We start from the raw sequence: 27426 nt of genomic DNA on the forward strand, positions 1-27426 counted from the left end.
ACGAATTGTATTAGGAAACAACACAGTAAACTTACGCTTTCAGTTGGATCTTCCATGGTTCGAACAAAATTGCATGATTCAACAGTACATGAACGGACAGTTTCAGTCCTGCCTTCTCTGAACAAGCGCGTCATAGAGGCTTCATATGTCAAAGAAAATTTTCCCATGTCCTTTAAATTTGAAAAATAAGGACTTAAAAGGTTTATTTGAACATAGCCCCTTTCTTAATCAACAGTAAGGTTCAAGGTAAGCACACAGGATACGAATCACTCCACAAATTAAATGTTAAGTTTTTAGTAGCCCACCGTTAACAGTCTTATCTACAGATGATTAAAAAAAAAACAAGATTAATAATGGGATTTGATAAATACTAGTTGAACAACCAAACCAGAAAGGACTAACAAGGACTACACCATGCATTTTATATCCAGTCTTTTTCAGTCTGTTATAAACAGAAACCAATTAAAAAACTACCAAAAACCTGTAAGAATGTTCAGTGGCTTCCTAATTAATACAACTATGGCACATAATCCATAGAAGATTATGACATCCTAGAAGACTGTGACATCCTTAAGAATATTTTCAACCCCAAGTTTAATAGGATGAAGATGCATGGAAGCATGGGGATGGAAAGCATGTGAAAGAATGTGATTCAAGGATGTGAAAACTGAAAGTGAAAAAAAAAGTTGTAAAAGCTTATCTAACACATTAGCAACTCTTCCTGATCAAAATATACATCAGAACAGATCACAAGTCTGTTCAGCTTAAAATAAAGAGGATAGGTGGTTAGAAGAAAGAAAAAGGGGGGAAGGAGGGAAAAGAAATTAAAATTTCGTTATATTGGTGCTTTCTGAAAACAGACTGCAGAAAAAGTGAGCTACAAGAAAAAAAAAACAGGCAGGCACTTCTATTAATCTTCTTTGGGAATGTCCCTGACTACCCAATTAAGGGGAACTTCCAACTAAAAGATAAGTTTAATACCATTTAGATAATAACACTACTGGAAAACACACATGCTAGAATTTTCATATCTACGAAGTATCCAGAGATAGAACAACTAACGGGAAAAGAAAAAGCCGCATTAGCATCAATAAGCCAACCTTTGGACACTGAATTTCCAGCAAGTAATCTGTTCCGCATTTCTATTAACTTCCATGGAATGACCTTGCACAAGCAGTGCGAAGTTAAAGTACAGCGTACTTTACACAGCCATGTGTTTTAACCACAACAAACAGTTGCGTACTAATAGTACGCAAACATACTATTCCCAATTTAATGAGATTCTATAATCTAGATGACCATTCTTGACAGTTGGACTAGATGATCTTGGAGGTCTTTTCTAAGTTGAATGATTCTATGATTCTATAAGCCAGAAGCAGTCTGTTCTTACCCGATAGTGAGCAAGCTGCAGGGCAAGTTGAACGAAGGCATCAGGGCTAGTTTTTGATTTCTTTATTAGTCCCTTCCCAAAAACGTCAAAATAAAATGAACAGAAGTCCACATCATCTGCCAGAGCCGTGGCAGTGCTCAGAGACCTCTCAATCACTTCTTGGCACTATAATAAAAAAAGAAATTGCTTACTTATATGCAAATATATACATATGCATGCATTAGAAGGCATCTAAGAGTAATGTTGAAGAAGAGCACGCATTTTTAACTGACACATAAAAAATGTTGCCTTTCTGTGTGCCATGAACATCATTGTCTAATTACTCTTCCTTTGGAGAAGCTATCTTTGCCTGAAAGTTGAGATTCAAAGAGCTTTAAAAGAGTTTTAAGCCAACACTCATTTAGAGCCCAAAATTGGGCTTAAAAAAACACACAACATACTTAATTAAATGTATCACCAGCCATTACATTTTAAATTAAAGTGAAATAGGGTTATGGCAGTTTGTCTTGAACTCATGAAAAAAATAAAGAAAAAGCCTTCTGTACAGAACTTTTAATACTTAAAGACAGCTAATCAAAAGGAGATGTTACACAAGCACAATAATGAAACCATAGCAAAAAACTCTATAGCCGTACAGTTTCTATTTACAATGGATGGCCACTTGTTTTTGATATGTTGCCAAGCAAGAACGTTTCTAGTAAGAAGTTGAAATTTCCTAACCAGAATTTTAAAAAGCGGGTGTTAAAAACCCTGACATCATTTTAAGTGAACTGGGTAAGGTGAAATAATATCTTACAGGGGTCAAGGAAATTCAAGCTATTTATGAAGTTATCAGTAATTACTAAACTGATTTGACTGCTCAGGGGAAAAAAAAAAAAAAAAAAAAAAAAAGGACCTCCTAAGGACCTCCTTCCCCAGAGCATTATCTCCTCTGTACTTACTTCTTCTGGAATTTCCCACTGTAGTTTGGTAGGCATAGGAATATTTTGATTGGTATCTCCTTTGCAGTGTCCATCCTCTGAATAGCCCAGTTCAAGGTACTCAGTTGCCATTACATTCTGCAAAGATACATTTTCAAAATTGTAAATATAACATATTGCTATGAAATTAGAATTTTGAAGTCAGCATAATACAATTTCAATAGATAGTGAAGTATAGTACACGGTCTGTTTTCAAAGAGTGAGGATAGATGCTTTCCTACTACTTTAAGGGATTTTTGTCTGTCTTCTTCACAGGAAAACGTGAGATACGTACAAAATACCTGACTGCTGCAGTACATTTTGTTACATGGTACCGAAATAATCAGTGTTTTAATTAAAATCCCACCTCCAACTTAGCAGTAGTAACAAAAAGTCTTAGAGTCTTATATTTCACAAACTTTGTTCAATTTTGATTCTGAAGAGTTTCTGCAAGGTTATCATCTGTCTAAATTTGTTTGTAAAAAGTTTATTTCAGATTAAGTGCATATCCTTGCAAAAATTTTATCAGAAATATTTAATTCTCTTTAAGATTTGCATCCTATTCAGTGTTTATATATGTGCATTAGACTTCTTGTGTGAGGAAGTGGAATGTTTTCAGGATGGACAATACAACCTGAATGACAGGATAAAAAATTTCTACCTCACATGATTTCAAATGACATCCTCAATGTAAAAACACAAAGCAGATTTCAATCTGCTCAACATGGAAAGAAAAAAACTTGACAAAAGTCTGTTACACATACATACGTATTTCCAGTCTCTTAATTTAACTTTCTCACTTAGATGACAGAACATGCCAACTATGAAAAAAATCATTATATCTACAAAACACACCATGTATAAACACCTAACAATAGATAATTTCCTAGGAAACTGAATTCTTCTCAGTTTGTTTTGAGCTTTGTAATTCTTCACAGAAAAGGGAAAATCTAAGAGTAAGAACAAACAAATGAACTAAGTATATCTTAGTATATTCACTGAAAAGTAACTTTTCCATTACCCAGAACAGCTGGTCTGAACTAGACAGTCCAGTCAACCTCAAACAAGTTTTGACATTCTCCCCTGGTTAGCGAATGCAATTAGGACTTCTTGTTCTTACAAATAGATGCTCTCAGATAATAAAATCAGGACATGACTTGGGGGCATCATTCAGGCCTGAGTCCCATTTGCACAAATACATAATGAAATTAGAATTAGCTAATATTTATGAGTGATTGAGACATAACTGTTTATAGGCTTAAGCTTTGAGAGAAAAAAAAAAACAAACATTCAAATAGGATTTCAGGCAATAAACTATGCTCATGATGGAGAAATCTGTTAAAAAGTGCCTTCATCCCATTCACTGCAGTGAAACGAGCTAATTAAAACAACATATCAGTCTACACCTCATAAAAAATGGCTTAGAGGAAAAGTTATACTCCAGCCTGTATCTAAATTTTAAAAATAAGCACGGGGTTTGGATAGCACAAGGAAGCTTAAATGCTTCAGAAGCATGCATATATGCACCATAAAATGCTGTGTTAAACAGGCAACAGTGTATTTATACTGAATACTATAAACAAGCGGGATGGAATGCTGTATCACTTTTCTGTGAATGCATCTGTTGTCATTAAAATACAATTAAGACTTTAAATTTAAGGCATAGCAACTTCCTAAGCATTTTTAAAAAAATTCTGTAGTTGCTGTGTAAAACCGAAAATAGACAAAACTGAAAGAGGTCCGTAAATCCTCATCAGCTCAATAAATGCAGGGGACTGAAGACAAATCCAATGATCTTCAGAGGACCAAATAATGTTATCTTTTACGTTCCTTTTTTTTTTTTTTTTTAAATAAAACAATTACCTCCCACAGGTGTCCAACAATAGGCGCATCTGCCCAAGAATGCTCTGCATTCAGACCCATTCTGCCATTTTTGAATACTACAAGAGTAAATGTTTTATCAAACCACCTACAAAAGAAATTGAGATTATGTTATGGATTTTTATACTTTAAGAACATTTTTACACTGTATCTTCATCTCTACCAAAAAGACATTCAAACGCACAATGCTTTTTTGTTTGGGTTTGATTTTTATTTTTTTTTAAATAAACAGACAAACTTATTGGCTTAGAAGTCACTAACTCATGTATTAGCAAAATTCTAAAAATAAGATGTTTTCCACAGAATCGATACTGTACCTGTCATAACATTTGCCATGTATTAGGGACTTTGCATATGCATCCAGTGACTTCCCTGGATCTTCCTTCTTGTACCCTTGCTCGATGTCATCCAACGTCACAAAAAATGCTGCTTTTTCAACAGCATCTAGAGACTGTTTGTTCTTTCCACGGCTAAAATAAGTCTGTCGAGCCTTAGCCCATGGTATTCTGCAGAAAGAATTTGGTTTACAGCCAAGTTACAAAAATCAGTCAATATTTTATTACCCTTAAAATCACTATGCAACATTTCTCCTACTTTTATCAAATTCAAAGCTACTACTTTCACTATGTTTAAACTACATCAGAAGGGGAAATTCTAAGAACACAGATATAATGCAAAGCTAGGAAGCAATTCATTATCAATTCCAAAGTGATCTTATAGCACCCTTCCAGTACTTAAAGGGGGCCTACAGAAAGCTAGAGAGGGACTCCTGATCAGGGAGCATAGCGATAGGACAATTGTAATGGTTTCAAACTAAAAGAAACTAAAAGAGAGTAGATTTTGATTAGACGTCAGCACGAAATTCTTTATTCAGAGGGCACTGAGACACTGGAACAGGTTTCCCAGAGAAGTTTATGTTCTGTCTCTGGATGTGGCTTTGAGCAACCTGGTGTAGAGGAAGGTGTCCCTACCCATGGCACCGAGGTTGGAACTTGATGAACTTGTGAAGTCCTTTCCAAGCCAAACCATCCAATGATATCATCACACATGCACACCTTACTCTTCAGAAGTTCAACATGTCTGCTGCACCCCAAACGTATAGCATAGATCTACATTTAGTAACTGAACAAATAACTGATCTTGCACCTAGAACTGAGTATATGCTGCTTTATTTTGTAGGTGCAAGTCATAAATATAGAACAGCAGTTACTGAATTAACATTCTCTATCTTAAATTTTAGGATATTCTTTAAGATGCCAGGAAGCCTCAGAGCAGATTTAAGCTTTAGTTCAATATGCTTAACACTGAAAAGCTTCAAATTACTATTCTTACAGCAAACAATTAAAGCAGAGTTCCCCAGCTTTTCAGCTAAGTATAAGGAGCCTGTATACAGCACTGACACTGCAAAATTACTTTTAACTCCCTGTTATTACAAAGGGCCGTACAGCCGTTACATGTCAGCAATATACTTCTTAATATATTAATTAAAAAAAAAATGATAATAACCATACCTATCTCCTGCAGTAAGAGCTGCAAGTTTTGCTTCACCAGCCTGAGGCTCTGAATCATCATCAAGAATTCTTTGCATCTGCTGTTCAATTTCTCGAGGTTTCAACAGTCTACCATCATGGTACAGCCACACTTTGAAGTAACGCCCCTTATGGTACACAACAATGTGCTTGCTGTCTTTCACATGCTGGAGAGTATCTAGAATTGTAATCACTTACGTGAGAAGAAAGCTGAAGTTTCAAAATACCAATAATACACTATATAACATCAAATGCCTGCTGTATGTATTACCAGTTAGCCACAGCTTGCTTCTTTTAACAAAGAAATAAAATGTAGAATAAGAGGTACCACTCCCACACGTTAATTCAGAATTTTAGTACACAAAGATTGCTGCACGAAACAGTCAAATACCCAGATTTGGTAATCACGTAACAGTTCCACGGTGGAGACAACTAAAGCAACTACATCTGCATTTCTGTATCCAAAAAGTAAGCAGTACCAGTGTAGCCTGATGAAGCAGTCAGCAAGAGAACATGCTGGGTAAGTCTGGCAGAAGGTACATCCATGTTCATAAGCTTTTTTTCATGCTTACCCTGGCACATGCAGACAGAATACTACCTCTATAGGCATGAAGTGTCACATTACAGTAGTCAGTGAAGAAGAAACCTAGGCCGCAAGTTTGTCCTCACTTTATTTACAAATATAAATCCAATTGGGATAAGCCTAAACTTATGTCATGAAGGCATTGTGTCAAACCTCAAGTGAAGGTTTGTAAGCAGCCAGGAAAAGTCCTCATTTGATGAAAACTGTTCAGTTCTTTCACTACTCCAAAGAACTGTTTTCATTCTTATGCATCTGAGGAGACCAGTTAACGAGATGGTAAAGAAAAAAAGCCTAAGTCATGATTCTGAGAAATTTGAGAACTGTTGCACCAGGAAAGAGTGCTCAGAGCACTCAAAGTATAGAACTCTTAATAAAGTATAGAGCACTTAATGAAGTTTAGACAGGTATGCTCCATCCATTGATCAGAAGCATTTTCATGCTTCTGTGAGCCTATTATACTATTAAAGAGCACCACTATCACTTGGAAAGCGCAATCGAACATGCAGATTCATCACATCATGGAAGGCATTTTAAAATAAAAATAAAAATTGAGGAGCTGGAGTTACCCCAGAGTTACATGACTAACTTCAACAGGCATAGGACCTAAAGTGAAAATGAGAGGACCTAAATGAGAGAGGACCGAAAGTAGAATGTGACAAACCCTGCTTTTCTATCTATAGGCATTATTAACGAATGCACACATCTGCGTTCCCTCAAGATGTATTCAACTTCTGTTGTCTGTAATGAGAGCATGTTTACACCTACAATGAGAATGTACACATGAACTATCTTGTAACTAACTTGAACTAACTTGCAGATACAAATGTTTTTGGGGCTGAGCTAATATGATTGCTTGTGGTGATCATATAAACGTATTTGTAATGTTCCGCAGTACGTAGAAGTTGCAGAAGCAGACTGAGATGAAAATGACCCTACTGTAATTCAACAGCTGCCTCCCTTTATTCAACACTAAGATGTGAAAATTTAGTTACTCATCACTTAGGATAATCAGACCATTACTAGAATTAGGGTAGGACAGAAGCTCACCACCACCAACACTGTATACATTTTCTTAATGCATTACAGAGAAAGTTTTGGACAATCTCCTTATTACAGGTGATTTCACTTATCTGGTATCTTACAGTGCATGCCAAGTGTCAAGGCAATACTGGCAATGAAAGAAACTGACAAGACTAAGACTGCCTGTAAACCACGTAAACAATACTGTTGCTCATATTGAGAAAAATACATTATGATGTTATTGTGAATAATAAACAGAAAGGAAAAAAAAAAACAAGAGATGACATATTTTAAAATAACTTTGATAAAGGAACACGACTTTCACAAAAAAACAGATATCAAAAAGGAACCTGAAAGAGCAGAATGGAAAAAAAGTAAAGGTTATATACACATTAAAAATATGGGGCAAACAATTTCTTGAAGTCATCTTATAAAGAAAGAGACAAAAAACCACTAAACTTTCAAAATTACTCTGAAAGAGAAGTCATCTATACACTTTATGGCAATTCATTACTTCTTCAGAAACAACACTATTGGTGTCCTGTCTTTCAGATCCTTACATGGGAAAATACGATTTTAGCAGAAAATTCTCCCTAAACTGTAAATTCCATGATGTTTTTTTCTCCTTGGATGGTCCTGCTTACCTGATTCCACCCCTGGAATACGGGATGTGTTAAACATCCGCTCCCACTGAGCTGAGCAGAGCGGAACAGTTGATCCCATCAGAAGAATCTGCACCACAAATACACATTAAATTGTAATTTGTATACAGTTAGAATATTAACAAGGAAAGAAAAACAGTCTGGTTAAAAAACAGGCTGTAGAACAATGGGATTTATAATGCATCTGTTTTTTTGTGGTCCTCATCTTGACTTCAACTACATGCGGAAAGTTTCATTGACATTCCAGTAGCTGCATTTCCACATCCCCCCTCACCTTACCAAAGCTCTCCCTTCAGGAGGCATAACTAAAACTAGTTAGCATCAGAAATCCAAGGATCTCTCTATGGTCAGTCTGGATGCAAAAGATACACATGCAGCAAGCATTACCTCTTCACTTCTTTTTTTGTTCCTAAACAGCCAGAAGGAGGTTTAAAAAGTTCCAATTTCTCAGACATGCAGTTGCATACAACTAATTACACCCCTGCCATGATCTTCAACAGAACTCCTTAATTGCTTTAACAATATTTGTTCACTACAACACACAGTCACAGAGCGGGATAGAAATTCAGAATGGGATTCATCTTGCCTATCTCTGCTGCCTACAATTCAGCACAACTCTCCATAGGATTTTCATGTCATCTACCCTTAGGCTACCACTGGCCCACTCTTAACCTCAGGGTCTACTCCTTGCCTCAGGCAGCGAGTGCAGAGTCAGAATGGTATGAGGTACATATCTAGTGGAAATCAAGTGTTTCTACACTTCTGTTCAAAGACTTTTTTTTTTTTTTTTTTTTTTAGTTTCTCTAGCATCATTGTTGCATCAGGTTAAGAAACGAATAAATTCAGCTATACACTGCAGATTTTTATCTCCCGTCTTGATAAATTAAGTAAATACATTCATCATATTTGGTGGACCTACTAAGCTAGATAATTATGAGCATAAATCTAAAAGAACAACATGAAAATATAGCAAGCATTATGGCATTCAGTGTAGCATACAACTTTCATATGCTACTCCACTTAAAATCCATCCTTAAAGCCAGTATTAGCAAGAAATATGGAAATGTTTTCCTATGAGATTTTCAGACTTCAGTGGCTTGGAAGTACCATTACGTGCTTGGTACATACCAATAATTTGTGAGGTGGTACGATTAACACACACAAGTGGAAGATCCTATTTTCTTTTGGGCAAATAGGTACGTCAGTTTCAAATACTGAAGTCAGTTAGCATGACTGAAGTCTGTGTTTCTGATAGCTGGTACTTTCTGCCTACATGCAATTCAGGTGACAACCAAAATGTTTTAAGATCACAGATCTAGCTGCACCTTACTTATTGTTCTGGCATAAGATATTCCTCTCCTTTCCTGCTCCAGAAAAACAGATCAACTTCTTACTGGCTGTGCTGGAAGAGATCAAAAGCCATTTAAACTTATATACATACTGGCTTGATTTCTTGTCTGTCCAGTTTTTTCCGGTAGAGCAAGATGGCATGGATAACATTACCAGCTCTAGCTGCCTGTAGGGTTGTGGGTGTTAAATAAAGGAAGTCCTGTAGAACAAATAAGAATTTTAAGTTAATTATCACCATACTACATTGGGAAAAAAAAAAAAAACTCAGTACTTCTCATTCATTTTTTTCTTACAGTTTATTCTGGTCAGTAAAGAAGAGGCTTTAAAATATAATGAAGTATGCTAGTGCAGTGACTTGACGACTTCGAATTTAAAATTTCTTCAGTAGTCAAAGTCTCCTTAAACAGCATCAGTCTGAAAACCTACATGACAGCTATTAGTCATTCCAAATACTATTACTAAAAAGTTAAATTCAAGACTACAGTATTTCCTAATTTTGTTTTTAACATAAGGGTCTTTTGCAAATGTCTGTACAGAAAGTAAACTTGTAAATAAGAACATACAGCTGTGTTACTAATGAAAGTTTTACATTGAGATTTTAAAGATTGCTTGTGGCAATAAGTACAGAACTGGATAACAACTCATTACTGCATGAGTCTGCTTAAATGACAGATGTGCTAAGTTTATTATGAAAATAGCACTGTACTTAAGATATTAGTTTCAGGTTATACTCAAGAAAGAAAATCACCACATACTGGAGTTCCAAAACAGAAAAAATGAAAAAAATCACTGGCAGAAATTTTACAGTGGTTCTATGGCAGACAAGATGTTCACAGCATTTACCTACCATTGCAAAATAGTTACTATTAACCATAATTGGTCCACGTCCTCTAAGGTAGATATATTCTTCCCACCAATCACTAACCTGCAGCATGAAGAACAAGAAAATGAGTAAGACCTCATCACTTCCATAGTTTGTGTTTATGTTAATGACTCAACAACACTCCACACAGAAGCAGCATGAAAACTGTTAGCTTGCCCTTTCACTTAGGAAACACGCAAACAGACCAAAATCCTCCACTAAATTCTGTTAATATTTAGGGGAAAACAACAACAAAGGTTGAAAAAAATAAATTCAGCTCTAGCTCTCTGATCATAAGCTTCTGAAGGCATCATCTTCATATAATGTTTAAAATGCATCAGATCTCCTGAATGTGAAGTATGCCAGGGTAACTATAGATCATCTTAGTTTACCTCAGGCTAACTTGTACAGATAAATTTTAGATAATACCTCAGGAAGGAATTATACTACACAGTTCTCACTACGGTATTGGAGTCTGCATTTTCTTTTTGATAAAAAACTACGCATTTGTTATGATTCTTTACTTCACTTTCATATGCTTTACCTGCTCTATATAAAAAAAATTGTCCTAAATCCCTCTTCTACCTGGTCAGCCACACCCAGTGTTGAATTATAAATCCTAACAAGGTAACGAACAGCTTAAAAGCAATCATTACAGCTAAATTACCAGCTCCAGAAGAATAAACATAGAAATGAAGATCCACTCTTTCAAGTTCCATTTGCGACACTGTTTACTAAATCCCAGATCAAATCATTTCTGTGCAAATCAAGTGGTCTCCGCTTTACACAAATATTAGTCAATTTCAGTTGCTTTCTGCAACATTCATTCCTTTTTAAATGTTAAGCCAAAAATGCAACAAAGAACAAATAAAATAAGGTCAGTTGAATAGTTAAGTCTCCTGTTTATCTACTTACATAGTTTGTGGCCCACCAGGATTTTAGCTTCAAATACCACTGAAGCCTTGGTCCCAAATTAAATGCGAAGTCTTTGGCAAGACCTTCCATTCTTTTGAACTCTTCATCATTCATAAGTGGCCGGACTGATTCCAGATACTAGAACACAGGAAAAGAATCAGCATCAGTGTAGTCACCGACATGTAGCTTCTTATCATTTCTACACAAAATATTTGAACAGTAGACAGAGTATTCAGACTGAATACATAAGGTTTCAAATGTTATGTTGTTACAGTTAAGACTATACTCTATTCTAAATATTTGCCTGTGAAGTACAAAAATTAGATCTTTTCTACATATTTGTCAGCAAATTGCAAGTGGAAAAGGTCACTTTTCTAACATACATTCTCCCCTCAAGAGCAGAACATATCTTAAAGTACTTATTGTATTGAAGAACTCAGTATATAAGCGTTAACTTGTTTCTTTTTTCCTTTTTCAAAATAAGTTGGAAACTTTTGGAATTGTTTTTCTTCCTTAGAAATTAAATGATTCTGCTTCTTTAGCATGATGCAGAGAATTTTTTTTTTTTGTCTCAAAAACAAGAAAATCAAATCTTCAGCTTCTATGACATACTGCCCTACTTTGCTGCAAGACTTTTGTTTCATAAAACACTTTTCTGTATGCGTTAGGGAATGCAACAAAACCAAGATGTATCAGAAGCCCTGGAAGTCACATTTCATTGGACAGCGTTATGTAAGTTGGTATCATATTGTTCAACATGAAGCAAGCCAGCTTCAAACTGTCGTTGGTTTTAGTGATTTGTCATAGGCCTTGTTTTAATTTCTATGGAGACATTTTAATCCATTAGACGACATTAATACTACCATGCAATGATTTTAAAAGACATGGGAAAACAAAACAAAACCAAACAGTCAAACAAAATCACAATGGTATCTAAATACTGATTAAACCTTACTAAGGAAAGTGAATTAAGTTCAACATACCCTATTGACTGTGTCTTTGACAGCTGGAACTGGCAGTCGTGGTAAAGATGTCTGGAAACTGTACAACATGGGCTTACGTCCCGAGAAGAGCTTTACAAGTGACTGAAGAAAAAACAAAACCAAAATACACACCCCAAATTATTAGATTCCACAAAGGAAAGTGACAAGAGTAATAAGGAATAACATAGCTCTGAGTTCCTTTCATCAGTAAGCGATACATTTAGCAAACTACCACCTTTATCATTGTTTCACAAAGTTAAAAAGGCACTGACAGAAACTAACTTCCTAAAGGTTAAAACATTGTGTCAGTTGCAGAAATTGTGTCATGGAGTCTTCCTGTCTTCCCACACAATCTTTTAGTTGTTAAGCAATACTGTTGTTCTTGTGTGGCACGCTTTGATCTCAAAGAAAAACAGAGATGGTTACTTAGTGCTTTGTTTCTTCATACATTTCCTCTGCGAAGGCTAAAGAAGCGAGTCTACCTGTTGATATTTCACTTTTATAATAGGCAGTAAAAAGAAACACCCTACATTGTACTTTAAAACAGGATTCATTATCAAGCCTCTCATTCAGCTAAGGATCTTAGATAACTACAGGCATCATTAAAAACAATAATAATGGTTTGGAATCATGATTTGATATTTTCCACAGTTAGAGCTCAGTATCAGTATTATAGATTTACAGGGAGTTTCTTTAAGCATGAGACTGTCCCAGGTAATCTACTGCACAATTTGAACACATCAAGTTGTGTGAGCATGCCGGTTGTTATACTCAGTCCTTCTGTTATCAAAAAACAAACAAACAAACAAACAAAAAAAAAAAAAAAACAAAACACAACCAAAACAGCCAAAAGCCAACAGTTACCATTTCAGCTTCAGATTTCAGAGCAGTCCCTACTTTTCCATGAGACTGAAGACAGAAGCAGCATTTCTATCTGTGGCTGCCTCTGAGCTGTGACATGCACTAGGCTGAAAGTCTAGACCATGCAGCTTCTAGATTATACACAGAAAGATATTGGAACCATCACCCCATTTCAGCATGAAAGTAAAAACAAGCATTAAACCACTGATCCAGTGGAACCTTTATTGTGAAATCCAATCTGGGCCCAACAGACTACACAGCACATTGCACACAGTTCAATATACTAAATGGTATAATAGTCTGAAGACAGATGAAAACTGAGGATTTCCTTTCACTGTTTAATTGCAAGAACTTGCCCTCTCTACCCAAATTACAAACAACTGACAAGGCTACTTATTAAAATATTCACTCCTCTCAATTTCCTTGGTCAGCACAGCTACAGGAGGTTGTTTCAGGCAGCACAGACATTAAGAGTTTGTGTTAGCAACAAAGACCTCCCTGCAACAAACAGATCTGTTAGATGTGCCACAGTGATCAGCCCAATGAAATCTGAATGTGCTTCATGATGAGACAAATTTAAAGCTGAATGAGAAAAACACTCAGCGTTTCACAGGAAAATCTACTTTCCTTGCATGAAAACAATTTTATTCCAGAACTCAGGCAAGGCTGACACTTTCTTCAGACAGAAAAAAAGTACCTGCTCAACTGACAGACAGAAAACATTTCACAGTATTTCTCTTAAACTCAATGAGAATTTAACAGTTTGAGACCATTAAATTGAACTGACAGACACACATCCATAATTACTTCTCCACTTTCATATCCAGACACAGCAAATGATCTCATTCTTGCACATGTTGCATCTGTTCCAAGAATGTTTGTCTTTTGTTATTTTTAAACTGCAACTAATACTTGGAATTTCCCCTCATGCTGATCAGAAAATTTGACTTATTTAGAGGCTGGAATTTTCATCCAGCCTGCAAATCAATTTATACAGTGACTGAATCACAGCTCAAGTTTTCTATCTGCATGACGATTTGAACAGAGAACAATATACCCATGCTAATATTTTCATGCTGTTAATGAGCATGAAAAGCAGCTGAAAAAAAAATCAAAAACCCCAAACATACACATAGAAACCTCTCCTGGATGATAAAAATCTAGAAAGCTAAGGTACTTGGTACTTTCATTAGGGAAACCAGTCTTCTCTTTTGTTGGAACTAGCTGAAGAAAAGGTAAGGAATTAAAATAAAGATTCATATTAAGGAGAGATGGGACACTGTTGGGCATATATTTATATAGAGACTTGTTTCTAAAGCATATGTAACGCACAAGAAAATAGAAAAAAATATATGCAACCTATAATATAGGGAAGTATATAAATATAATACACAACAGGGCATGGTAAGTAGCATTACAGTTCACACTATTGAAGGCTGGCGTTATAAGCTAAGATTAAGAGCTTTAACACATCTATTTGGTAAGACATGCTGAAAACCCTGACAGCGGGAGCTTCAAGCAACTGACAGAAAGCCTTACCATTCAGAGCCTGTACTGTACAAATTCAAGTCATGAGGCTCTTGACAGTGCTTCCAGGAGAAACTAGTGATTAGAAATTTAATATTCATCTGTTACAAATGAAATTTTATTTTAATCTATATTCTGGATGTTGTTGATTACCTTCCATAATAAATCATTACATATTGTTAAACATAACCGTTAATTTTTGAGGCTAGAGACACTTATTTTATCTTAGTAGAGCACTTTAATTATTTCTACATTAATATTGGAAAGAGAGTTAAAATGACCAAGTCTGAGTAACAAAAGTTGCTTCATTTTTGGAGCACCTATATGTATATTCCCTCACTTGACACTCATCACTGCCTTTCAGGGAGATGACAGCCTCTTAGATCCTTTTCCAAAGCACCTCAATTATCGAGAGGAGCCAAATCACTCAAATCTTGTGTAAACTGTGTGACAAGCTACCTACCTCATGTTTTTGCTCCAACTCTTTTTGGAGTCATACCACTAAAATTGATTGAAGGGACATTTAATGTTATTTTCTTCAAACGTGGGATTAAGTTTGGAATGGATGACTAGAAACACCAACATTCACCTTCAACAAAGTATTAGGGTAGCACTTTGTGGGGAAAACAAGATTTTTTGGTGCCACGTGCCAAGAGAAGTAGGTATTTGAGTCACAGAATCCCAAGACATTGGCAAATTTAGAAGTTATTTTTAAAGTGTTTACTCTTCCTTCTACAAGGCCATACTGAACAGTTTAATTATAGCATCAAAAAGATGATAGTAATTAGAAATATTTAACAGCCTCCCATCTTAGGATACAGAAATGCAAGTGAGAATGAAAAAAACCTACAAAGTTATACTTTTTAGGGCCTTGAAAACAAATCAGATGCACACTAAGATAAAACAGAAAGACAATATATCCTTACCATCCAAAGCTTGGTGCCTGCAGAAAGTTTGCCGTGTTCAGCAAACATCCAACCATGGTAGGAAAGCAGCATTTTGAGAGAGTACCGCATTGTGACAATAAGGGCAACCCAAAGCCCTGTGCCAAAAAGTATTCCACTGACGATGTTCTGTGTTTGATTTGACATATAGCCACTATTTTAAGAAAAAAAGGCAATATCTGTCAGTTAACAGCAGTTTAAGTTTTAGAGAGAACTTAATATTGCAAACCTAAGTCCCGTGGTACTACAGGCAGACATTACAGAAGCCTGTTTGCCCCTTTTCATTAAGCTCCTTTACAAACATCCTCTCATACAAGAAGAACAAAGGCAACAGAAGTTACCAACCGTGCTTCCCAAACACTCATAAAACAATGCAGTAATACTGGTACAACAACCTACATGTTTCATACCCTTTTGCTTTAAGATTTATGCTTACTCTATCACAAACATACTGTTCAAAAACTTACACAGTTATATATAAATACTCTTAATCTAAATCCTGTCAAACTGATTTGGTTTAGAGAACAGTAAGTTTTCAGGCTACTTACGTTGTATCAAGGGTTCGGTTGATTTTAGCTATTATTCCTAAAGAAGGATCAATTTTGGCATACATTGTTGACATCACACCCACAACTACAATAAGCCAGCTAGATGGGCTAGCAGGGTAAACACCAGTGATAATTCCATTCTGGAAAGAAAAGCCTTCACATAATTTTTTCATACCAAAGTGGTTGACTTCATATTACCATGGAAAGAAACAAAAATCAACACATTTAAGTCATTTAGTTTTAAACAAGAAGTTAAGATTATCCAGCATTTTCTTACACGTGCTTAACTCATGAGTAAGGAATGGATTTTAGTGAAGTTTAACTGCTACTGAATATTGTCACAACAATACCAATAATTAAAGGAACTTCAAAAGTTTCTTTGCAGATGATACGGACAGTGCTTCAAGTCTTACTAAAAATACTGAAGTCAGCAAACTTCCTTGGAGCAAATGGCACTTCAATAATTCTCACTTAGCTCTGGATCAGGCCTCTCTAAATGAATAAATGGCAGAAAATATTCTACTAAACAATACACTGAAAACTGGAAAATTTCTGTCATGGAAGCAGTCCTCAAAGCTTTAAGAAATCTTTATTAAGACTACTTTAAAATATATAAATTTGAGTGTTAAGAAGATGCTGAAATTAACCGGTAGTTTACCTAGCTTTTTACTAATAAGATAGATACATTTAGGATCCCATGAACAAATAAATTCATAGAAATCTGTATCAAATATCAGTTTCATTTATATCCATAATACAGATCAGAAACATTATTACATAGTATAACTCTTTCAAAAATTACCTGAAGATCTGCCTTGAATATACCCCACATTTTCTGTAATTTGAAAAATTTAATTTTGGTAAAGATGTAAATCAAGAGTACAGTTGTTTGTGTGTTGTTTTTTTTTTTTTTTTTTTTGACCTGTGCTAAAAGATTACATAATTACATCATCTCTTATGAAGATAAGTAAACTAAAACTGCTATTAATTTCTACACCTGCTTTGTCTTGCTTTCCACAGAACAGATCAAAAAGATGTATCCTTGCAGTCTTTACACTGTCATTTTAGCACAGCATCAGCCAGTGCTACCTTCCTTACTATCTCTTGTTAACTAAAATCCATACAAGTCATTCACAATAAGGAACTTTATTTGCCACAGAGGCATAAAAATTAAGTTGTGCTTAAACAAAACTTCGATAAATCTATGAAACACTGAATAACCTTCACATTTAGTAGGCTTGACTAATTTTAAGTACCTTGAATCTGATGAACTTTTTCTTCCATGAATGGACACCAGACAGATAAATTTGTTTGAGTGCCTCATGGCTCATCCGCAGGTCGATCCCATCTGGAGTTACTGTAAATTGAAATGCTACCGCTTGATGGGCTTCCGCCATTTTTGAAGAGTTCTGTCAAAAAAAAAAAAAAAAAAAAAAAAGATTAAAAAAATTAGACTTTGTTCGAAGGTACTGGGAACTAGCCCATTTCTGTCAAGAAGTCTTCTCCACAGTCATTTTGGAAAACATTTCAAAGTATGACAAATTTACACATAGAACTTCCCTCTTCTTCACAGGCTATGCTTGCACTTCAGTCTGAGCCTCCGGTATGTTAATTAAGGTACTACTTCTAACCACAGCTGCTGAAAATGGAGACAAAACACTCATATATAATTTCAGCGTTTTGGCAGGCCTTCAGTAAGCTGAATATCGTGCGTACACATAATATATAAATCCCCAGCACAGAGCAGGAAGTTAAAGATATAATATTCAGAAGAAGTGTATTGCAGGTAAGTAGCACCTCATTCTGCTATGATAAAGGGATTTTTTTTCTTCCATAATTTTAGAAACAAAAGGTATTTAAAGTCTTCAACTCAGCTAGCAAAACAAAGCAGCTTTGGGCCATGCCTTCTTCTGAAATAGTCTCCTTCCCTTACTTTTAAGCTGAGAGGTCAAAACAATACGACAGCACAGCCCCAGTTCTCACCAGCAAATAAATGCAAAAATTAAAGCCAAGCAGGGAAAAAAAACACAACTATCAGAAAAGTAACCTTCATATAAACAAATCTGAAATTAAGTAAAGAGGAAATTTAATTGAACTAATTATGCCAACGTAACAAATCAACAATAACACAAGTACAGTAGAAAGACCATCATAACGGGCAGGCATACCAGGCTAAAATAAAATCCACCAGCAGTTAGAATAGAAACCCAACTGAGATCCAGTTCACATACATGTCTTAACTCTCTCTGAGGATACTGTCAATTTGAATTGAACTTTTAAGTTGTTCTTTATCAACTTATCTCCATAGCTTCTTTCTTTCCATAAGCAGCATTTCCACACAGATACCCTGGAAGTTACCCCTACTCATCATCACAGTAATGTTGTTTGAGCATCTACAATCATAGATGGTCTACAAAACACAGATTTTTCTAGGCAGGCTCTATGAATAGCATTGAAGTTGTTTAGTCCATATATTCCTGAGGAGACCACTGTGATAACAAAGTCTGTTGTACACACGCATTTATTAGCTTACCAGAAATTCTGTGCATAAACTTAAAACCATCATCCCCTTAGAAGTACAGCAAAGAGGTAAAGGAATCCGTATTCCCATTTGTAGGTCAGGATTCAAGGGCAGGTTTTAACTTCACATTTTACTGGTACAAAATACAATGTAATCAACACTAAGCGCTCTAAAGTAGCACTGGCATTTGTCTTTAAACAGAAAAGTACAACTGCTTCATACCTTTTGAATCCTAAATGCTTAAATTTACATTTCTTCCACAAATCTGAAGCTTAAACTGCTTAGCAAAACTTAAGTTCTGCTTGACCTTCATCCCTTGTAAAACAGTAAGTCAGAGCTAACCAGTGCAGTTTAGCTGGGCAATTCAAAAGCAGTCTATTATGCTATAATGCTCCTCCTCTTTGCTGGAAATATCCTATAATGTGAAAACCATCTGGAGGACAGAAGGTGTAAAAAGGTCTGTGTATGGTAAGGATTATAAGGGAATGCTACATTAATAACAGGCCTAGGAAATAAATATAGGAAGAGAAGGAGCACTAGGCAGAAGAACAAGATAAGTGCTGTTGCCCAATATCTAGTAAGGCAGTTGACCAACAAGTAGTGACTGCAATATATGTAAAGTACCTGTCCCTCAGCCAGCCTCTAATGATCCGCCTCTGCAATACAACTGCTCCTACAGCAGCTGATGGTAATTCAGAGATCTCCCAAATCCGTCAGTCACTGCTCAAGTGTTAGAGGCTCAAAATCCTGGTGAATCAGACTTTTGGCTTCCAGAAGAGTAGCTAAAGCTCACAATGCCGTACAGATAGAATGCAGTTGGATCTACGCTTGTACAGCATTTCATTAAGACAATGAAGAAACAAAATCAGCTTTTAACATGAGTCTCAGGACCTTTAAGTCCTGCATGCTGTAGCAACAACTGCAATCTGTAGCACTTCATGACTCAGTCACTAACAACCGTTCATTTGCAGGGGCCGTGCTGTTGGCAAGCATCAGGAAGTCAGTCAGCTGGGTATTCATTCATGTAAACTGTGCATCAGCTCTACATTGAGGCCAAAATTGTGTGAGTGATGAAATAGGCAATAGTAATACATGGCACACCCTGGACACAACAGGGCTCAAAAAAGGAGAGAGCAATCAAAGAATTCATCGTAAGTTTAGTGCTATTATTAAGACCAGGGTTAAAAACAAACAAAAAAACAAAGAGACACACACACACACCATATCCCTATGTGGAGAATCAGGCCCACAGACTCATTTCGAAAGAGCCACCTGGCTCTCCAGATCACACATAGAATAAGACACTGGCATCCCAGAACATAAAAGTAACAGATGAACTAGTTTCTGTTACCCTTCAAGTCCCCTATGGCTTCTCAGCCTGGAAATCCTCCTCCTGGTTTGCGAAGAGAAAGGATTTCAGTAAACCCTCCCTCTGAAGTGCATGTGTTTCTATTGTCCAATGTAGAAAAAGTTATAAATAGCATTCATCAGAAACCGTCAACCTGATATATTAACAACACTAAATTTAGCATGATCATTAAATATGCTTCAATAGGGAAAATATTCCTTATTACCAAATGAAGCACAAGTGAAAACTAATCCTGAATCAATTAAACAAGCCCTGAAAACAAAGACAGGTTTGGTTATAGGACTGTATTACTTGACCCTGAAAGATATAAAACCAAACGGCTTGTTTCTTTTCATATCCTTTTCCTTTACCGAAGGAAAATAAGTCTTTAAGACTAGTTTGTTTGTTCTGAGTTATGATGGCGAAGTACCAAAGAGACTTCCTGGAGTGCCTTTCTTTGAACACTTCTTTTAGCTCTTAAAGGCCAATTCAATCATAAGCTGCTGTACACTTCCCCTCCTTTGCATTCCTCTGCCATCACGTGCTTGCTCACAAAGTAGGTGAAAGAGCACAGGCTGCAGGAGCATGCGCGAGATTTTAGACTTCACTTACCACTGTTGGTAAGGCAGAGCCCACATCAATCAGCTAGCTAAGACTGAAACAATAACTTCTTTTAACTTAAGGCATTTTGGTCAGCAAAATATTTCTGTACAGCATATGTTAATTAGCCCTATTCCCAGCAGCGAGCCATAACGAAGAGCTTACGGCCTTAGCAGCTTGGCCAAGTCTTAAAGGAAAAAAAGAGAAAGATGAACACAATTTCTACAAGTAAACTTAAACAGTTATTTTCATACTTTTGAGCGTTCTTTTATAGAATTAACATATCTGACAGACACGTTTGCCCCCTAACTTGGTTCAATTTTATTTTATTGAAGGAGAAAGCTGTTCTCTGCTCTCTTCTGGTTTTAGTTCAATTTGAACGTGCTGTAACAGCTGCAAATGCTTCTCCTCCTCCCTTCTCATACTGCATCTTGAGCCAATCAAAACTTACCACATTATTTTTCCATTGTTATAAACAAAATACTGCTAGGTTGGAAGTCAGATTTTTGGTCAAGAAAACACAAAACATGCCGTGAGGCTCAAGCCCTGATAGATCTAATGGTCTGAAAATGGTAAAATGTAAAATCTATGTTGGTTTGTCTACTACACATAAAACCTCCTCATTGTGCTGTTTCTGCAATTTCAGGACATTGTCACAACAAAGACCAAGGTTTAACTTTTTAGATTCTCATGCCCACAGTCCTAGTGATTTCAGGGTGAAACCCCCAGACAGCCAGCTTTATATTAGGGCCTACATGTTCCTATTTCCAAGGAGATGTTGGTCTCAGCTCTGGGAAATCTGAAGCTAAAAAACATCCCATGTCCAGGAAACATTTAGTCAGACATGCAAGAAGACACTTCTGGTTGGTAACCTCTCTGAGAGATACAATACAGAACACAATGTCTAAAAAGACAGTGAAAGAATTTTCATGTGTATCTTAAAAAGCACCAGGCCATCATACAAAAGAGTTAAACGTATTAGTGTGCATTGAGCGAAATAAGTTATTAATTCCTGAATCAGATACTTTTGGAAATGCTATTGAGTATAAGCCTTAATATGTTTCTGCAGATTTCATAGGCTTTATATGGATAAAACGAGAGTGTTTAAAAAAAAGCTAAGGAAAGCCAGCACCTCCTCATCACAAAAAGCAACTCCTCTCCATATCCATATTGCCTCTAATCTCAGAGCTCATCCTAGCCCCCTGCTCAACTCATACATTTTCTCTAATTCCTACTCCTCTTGCAATAGGGAAAATCCAGCCATCTCTCCTTGGATATAGTCCAGTCACCAGGAAGAGACGTTACTTAAATGCAGTTTTCACATCCACAGATCCTTCTCCTGCAAAGGAAGGAAATTAACAAGTGCAGAGTAAAAACAGAGAAATCTTATTCATACAGCCCTGAACAGCTAAAATCTGGGTGAAAGAATTCTGTGACTCCCACTTTAAGCAATATTAATTTAGTCTGAAGCTCTCTTCATACTATTTTGACATCTACTTGTATATTAGCTTTTATATATGGTGCATATATCTGTCAAGAATCAAACTCAGTTCATCCAACAAATCTCTTCAATGATTCTACTTTGGCAGTCAATGGTTGACTCTTTTCTTGAAGAACAGTGACTGCTGGGAATGCCATCACATACCACCCTGCGCGAGGTTTAATACTACCACAGTTCTCAGACAGACATCTCTGACACCCAAACCGTTGTTCGTTGGTGGTGGGCAGACTTGCAGCATCACATAGCCCTGTGCTAAGAGTTAAAGTATGCTACTGGATTCAGCAGAACCTGGAAACCTCACACAGATGCACACATCTCTAAGGAAGAAAAACAATTTGAACTTCCTTCAGGAGATGAGCTTGCCACAGCTTTTAGAAGAAATGGTCATCCAAAAAAAAAAAAAAAAATCCCATTTGCATCTTCATTTGTTAACATTATTTTGGTGGTTTAGGATAGATCACTGAATGCCAAGTCTAAGGACAGACTTAATGAATCAGAGCCCTGGGTTAAAACACTAAAACACCTGCACTGTGTTTGTTTTAAAAGACAAATCAAGTATTTTGTCTCTCCCAGTTAAGCTCTAATATATAAATATGCATTTTCAACTTCCTTGGAAAGTCAAAACTATGAGTGCATTTTGTTTATATAAACCAATAATTGCTCATAATTGCTCGTGACCGAAACTGATCACTTCATACCAGATACTAAAAGTAAGATAATCATGAGCACTGAGGTGCCTAATTCTCTTCCTGGAATATTCCTTATTTCTCTTCAGATTTCTGCCATTGATGTTCCTCTGTCAGTTACACTTACATTAGGCAGCAGGATTTCTTCTTACACAAACAGAAAGACATTTTTTGCAAGACTTTAAGTACAGCTGGGCAACAGTCATCAAGGATGTCTTTGCCTATTTGAATTCTGCAGAAGTTCTCAGGTCTTATCAAACTGGCACCCTCTCAGATGTTTAGCAGAAAAAGTAGTATCTTTCCAACTTTTTAAATAAGCTTGAAATAAAAAAAAAAAAAAAAAAAAAAAAAAGGAACCACCATTCAGCAGATGGACATACAGGTGGGAGTGGCTGACAGACCGGGGGTTGTATTGCCACTCAGATGGGCTGAAGAAATGGGCAGGTTAAAACCTCTTTAAGGTCAACAAAGAGAAGTGCAAAGTCCTGCATCACAACCCGGTGCATTACCACACGCTGGAGACCCGCTGGAAATCAACCCTGTGAGTTGCACAAGGAGCCAGCAAGGGGCCCCTTGCAGCAGAGGAGGTTCACAGAGCCCTGGGACACATCAGGAAGAGCCTTGCCAACAGGTCAAGGGAGGTAATCCTGCCCTCAGGGCCGCTGAGGCCTCATCTGGAATTCTGTTTTAGGCTCCCCAGTACCAGAGATGAAGCTACTGGAGAGGGTAGTAATTAAGTGAAGAGCGATTAAGATGACTTGAAACACCTCTCCTGTGAAGGCAGGCTGAAAGAGCTACGGCTGTTCAGCCTGGAGAAGAGGCTTGCTCAGGAGGGATCTTATCAAAGGGTATAAATATCGGAAAGGTAGGGTGCAAAGAGGACAGAGCAGGGCCCTTTTCAGCGGTGCCCCGTACCAGAACAAGAGGCACTGGACACGCACTGAAACACAGGAGGGTCCATCTGAACGTGAGGATTTTTTATTTTATAATGTGATGGGGCCCAGCACTACCTATCCAGAAAGACTGTGGAGTCTCTGTCCCTTGGATATTCAAGAGCTATCTGGATATGATTTTGGACAACCAGTTCTAGGTGATCTTGCTTGAGTGGTGGGGCAGCTGGATAAGATGACCTCCAGAGGTCCCTTCCAGCCTCAACCATTCTGGGACTGTTGGTATAAGAGCTAAATAAAACAAAAATCCTGTATTATTTTAGCAAGGGGACACTTGGCATTCAAGGATCTTGAGTCCTGCAATCAGGGAGAAGAAAACAAGTGCTAGAATAGAAAAAAGAAGCAATTGCACAAAGTGCCTTACAAACAGCATGCTTTTCTTCTTTAATCTTCCTTTTACATATTTATGTACCAGGCATAACATTTCAGGAAAGAATACATGGAGAGCTGGAAGAACGCCTTCAAAGGCATGGAAAGAATGACAAAGTTTAGAATTTCAATGCTGGGTTCAGAAGAAAAAAAACAAAACATCAATACAGAAGAAGAATAAAGTTCTCAGTTGAGCCGTGCAAAGTTCATTATCCCCTTCAAAAAGTCCCTCGGGATGGCCTGAGTGCAACACAAAGCATCCAAACTCCAGCAGTCAGTATCTGTAGCATCCCATTTACAGTAGAGCCCGCACGTAGACCAAAATTCCCAGTTTATCATTAGTGCTGCTCATGTTGAACATAAAGCTCTGTTTTTGAGAAAGGTTTTGTATTTAACTGCATAGCTACCACAGATTCTTCCTGAAATTTGTTTTTTTTTTTTTTAAGTAGATCTACTTCAAAAAAATAAGGCCTGAACAAGAAATCTTAGGCATAAACAATTCAATTGCTTTAAAAGAACAGCACACCTTGGAAGTCAAATTGGGAACAGATGTTTAAGTGGAACAAGTTCTCTGCAACCGACAAAAAAATACCCTTAGTTTGGAGAATAAAAGCAGCTGGATTTTGCAGTAGGATTTGTACATTTGTAGATTTTACATGAACTTTTCAGACAATTCTTCACCTGATTTTTTTTTAAACATTATTCCAGTAACTTTGTCCTCTCTGAAAGCACTAGTGTGTTAGTATACAACGTTTATGGACTTACGTAGTCATTTTGAACGCTACTACGTGGTTGCATGAAAGCTAGCTAGTCTAGAGCAGGTAGATTTCTGATACAAGTGGTGGGACACAATACTAACTTACTGTTGCATGTATATAGATAGAGGAAAGGAAAACAGTGACTGGCCCTATCAAATGAAGAGCCTGTGTTCAATAACAAAGCTGATGTGACTTCAGTAAGGTGTTTTCACAGTTTGCTACAAGTACAGCAGATTTAGTCACTGAAGTATATGCTGCACAGCAGTATCCAGCACCAATGCAGTAACTCAGTCAAATCTGCTCTTATGTGAGTGCCTCTGTACCAGTACCTGACACAGCCTATCCTCTAGCATTAGGGCAGAATTTTGGTAGGGCAGGCAGCTAACCAGAGGATGCCAAAGACACTTTTACTCACAAGCATCTGGTGCTCCTGTGATGCACAGCTGAACAAAGCTCAAACCAACACGTAAAGCATCCAGTTCAACAGAAATCCAAACAAAGATCAAAGTTGTCTGAATGTACATGCATTAAAGTTTCCAAAAAGGTCACTACGCCTCCCAAAGGAAACTGTTTTTGATCTATAATTATCTTCAGTAAACAGCATCAAATATACAGCCGAAACATTTAATCGTGACCAAAAAGACATTTGTTTGTTGAATATTTTACTAGCTAATGCCACTTTCTTGCAGTGTAGATTAGAGTTCTGCAAAAATGTAACAAGATAGCTCAGAAAGAGTATAGGGCTTATTCATGAACCATGTGATATTTTGCAAGTAGCTGACTTCTGAACTTGCTGTAAAGATTAACCAACAGTGTTATTCACTTAAGAATCTCTATTTCTAACTAGCTTCCTTGCATACCAATTTTCAGTAATAAAAAATCATGCTTGAGGCTGCTGCCCAAGTCTTACCAACAACTCACCTTACAGTGATTAAGCATACTCTAACAGGTCTACAGACACAAAATCATTAAGAGAAATCTGAGGAGTAAAGCCAAGCCATGCCTTTGCAATAAACAGTCACGAGGATTTAAGTCACTCAGTAGGGCATCTCAGGTGAAGCTGGTGACTACAGCATAGAAATAAAACAAACCAAGCAATCACTCCCCTTTAAAATTTGCATTAAATGATGATCGACTGAATGTGATGTTAATCTATAAGTTAAACTGACGGGCTCTCTCATACCTTGTTAGTTGTGACTGAAACAAGCTAAAATCACTTTAAGTCTCCTAGAAGCTGAAGGTGATATTTATTTATGCATGAGTTCTCTCAAAGTTCCCAAAATATGACTAGTAGGCCAATGTGTGAAGTGGCTTAACCAAAGCATCAAAGAGAAAGGAGCTTTTCCCTCACTACCCATTATGAAAGTTTTGCGGGGTGGTTTTTGGTGGTTGTGGGTGGTTTTTTTTGTTGTTGTTGTTGTTTGTTTTTTTTTTGTTATTGCTAATCATTGGCTCTGATCGCTCTCATCCTCACTTATGGCTGAGGTCCCCTTACACTGCAACGTTTTAAAGAATTACTTACATCTAAAAATGAACAAATGTTGTGGTTTAACCCTAGCAGAAGACCTGAGTACACGTGCTTCTACAGGTACAGCAACACTGCAAACCTCACCCATAGCACACTGAAATCAGAACACCTCAGCAGTACTGCCCCACTGACCAAGCTATCAGTTTGTGACCTGTCCAGCATTTTCCAAGATCACTTCTGGGTATAGATTAGCTACTCTCTGCAGGCAACTTCTTTGGAATCTTGGCCCAATTTCTTTATCCCCTTCCCAAGAAGGGGACTGGAATGACAGGCATATGTGAAAGGATGAGATAACAACAAAACACCCACAGACAAACAAACAGACCAATGAATGAAATGTGAACATACCTGAACAGCTCTGTCTGCTTCAAAAAAGGACTTGAAACCTGCTTGTCACACAGAAGTCTTCCGCCCCACAGGCTCACCGCAGCTGGACTCTTGGGTAGGTCAGGACACGCTCAGAGCCAGATTCATTCCAATGCTGTCAGCTGCTAATATCCATTAAGCTACAGCAATGGCAAATAGTTAACTGCAGCTCTGAAACAGAAAGTCAAGAAAAACAGTTTGAACTTTGAGTCACACGCAGCTTTCAATGGCTCAGGACTGGATCAGACTGGAACCATTTAGTCAGAACTGATGCCAAAGGAGAAAATTGTCACAAACAGCAGCTTTGATACAGTGGTTTTTACTACACTGGATGAATACACTGGCCTGATCTGTCTGCATGTAACAGGTCCAAGATGGCAAAGAACCGTGGGATGAACAAAGTTCATCCACTACTCTGCTACCCTCCCGGTTATTTCTGGGGGATGAAATTAGTGGTTGCTGGCTAGCTGCAGTAAGAGAGGTGATCTTGGGTGCCTGACTCCAAGGCTAGTTTCATCTTGCAGTTTAAGACAAGTAAATGCAAGTGTTTGCTTATAGGCTTTAATCTCCCATTACAGTCAAACCAGATACTATCAAGATGTTTTGGAGACACGTTCATAGAACAGATTGCTTTCACTGACATCTCCACAGGAGAAAGACCACAGATAGTAAGCTGGCTTCTCACCTAGCAAACAGCCAGGCAAAGACGGGAAAGTATATCAAACAATGCGCTAATTACCAGGCTAATCCCTACAGCTTATGGATCATACAGCCTGTCTCCTCCT

The 27426-nt window shown here is 37.1% G+C and overlaps 1 protein-coding gene across 3 annotated transcripts in view; it reads right to left on the reverse strand.

Annotated features, from left to right (window-relative positions):
- The window catches only part of CPT1A (carnitine palmitoyltransferase 1A), a 37606-nt gene that overhangs the window by 7725 nt on the left and 2455 nt on the right, over window positions 1-27426 (reverse strand). For all 3 annotated transcript variants that reach the window (XM_032187815.1, XM_032187816.1, XM_032187814.1), the window contains exons 2-16: window positions 26624-26812; window positions 17271-17423; window positions 16015-16154; window positions 15449-15620; window positions 12135-12236; window positions 11152-11289; window positions 10222-10299; window positions 9466-9573; window positions 8007-8094; window positions 5742-5937; window positions 4548-4736; window positions 4213-4318; window positions 2332-2448; window positions 1391-1555; window positions 36-170 (exon numbers count right to left, since the gene is read on the reverse strand). In XM_032187815.1, the coding sequence (XP_032043706.1) occupies window positions 36-170; window positions 1391-1555; window positions 2332-2448; window positions 4213-4318; window positions 4548-4736; window positions 5742-5937; window positions 8007-8094; window positions 9466-9573; window positions 10222-10299; window positions 11152-11289; window positions 12135-12236; window positions 15449-15620; window positions 16015-16154; window positions 17271-17411 (1875 nt within the window). In that variant the 5' untranslated portion in view covers window positions 17412-17423; window positions 26624-26812. The remainder of the gene's footprint in view (window positions 1-35; window positions 171-1390; window positions 1556-2331; window positions 2449-4212; window positions 4319-4547; window positions 4737-5741; window positions 5938-8006; window positions 8095-9465; window positions 9574-10221; window positions 10300-11151; window positions 11290-12134; window positions 12237-15448; window positions 15621-16014; window positions 16155-17270; window positions 17424-26623; window positions 26813-27426) is intronic.

The sequence above is a fragment of the Aythya fuligula genome, chromosome 5 (genome assembly GCF_009819795.1).
Source record: "Aythya fuligula isolate bAytFul2 chromosome 5, bAytFul2.pri, whole genome shotgun sequence".
Lineage (NCBI taxonomy): Eukaryota > Metazoa > Chordata > Aves > Anseriformes > Anatidae > Aythya > Aythya fuligula.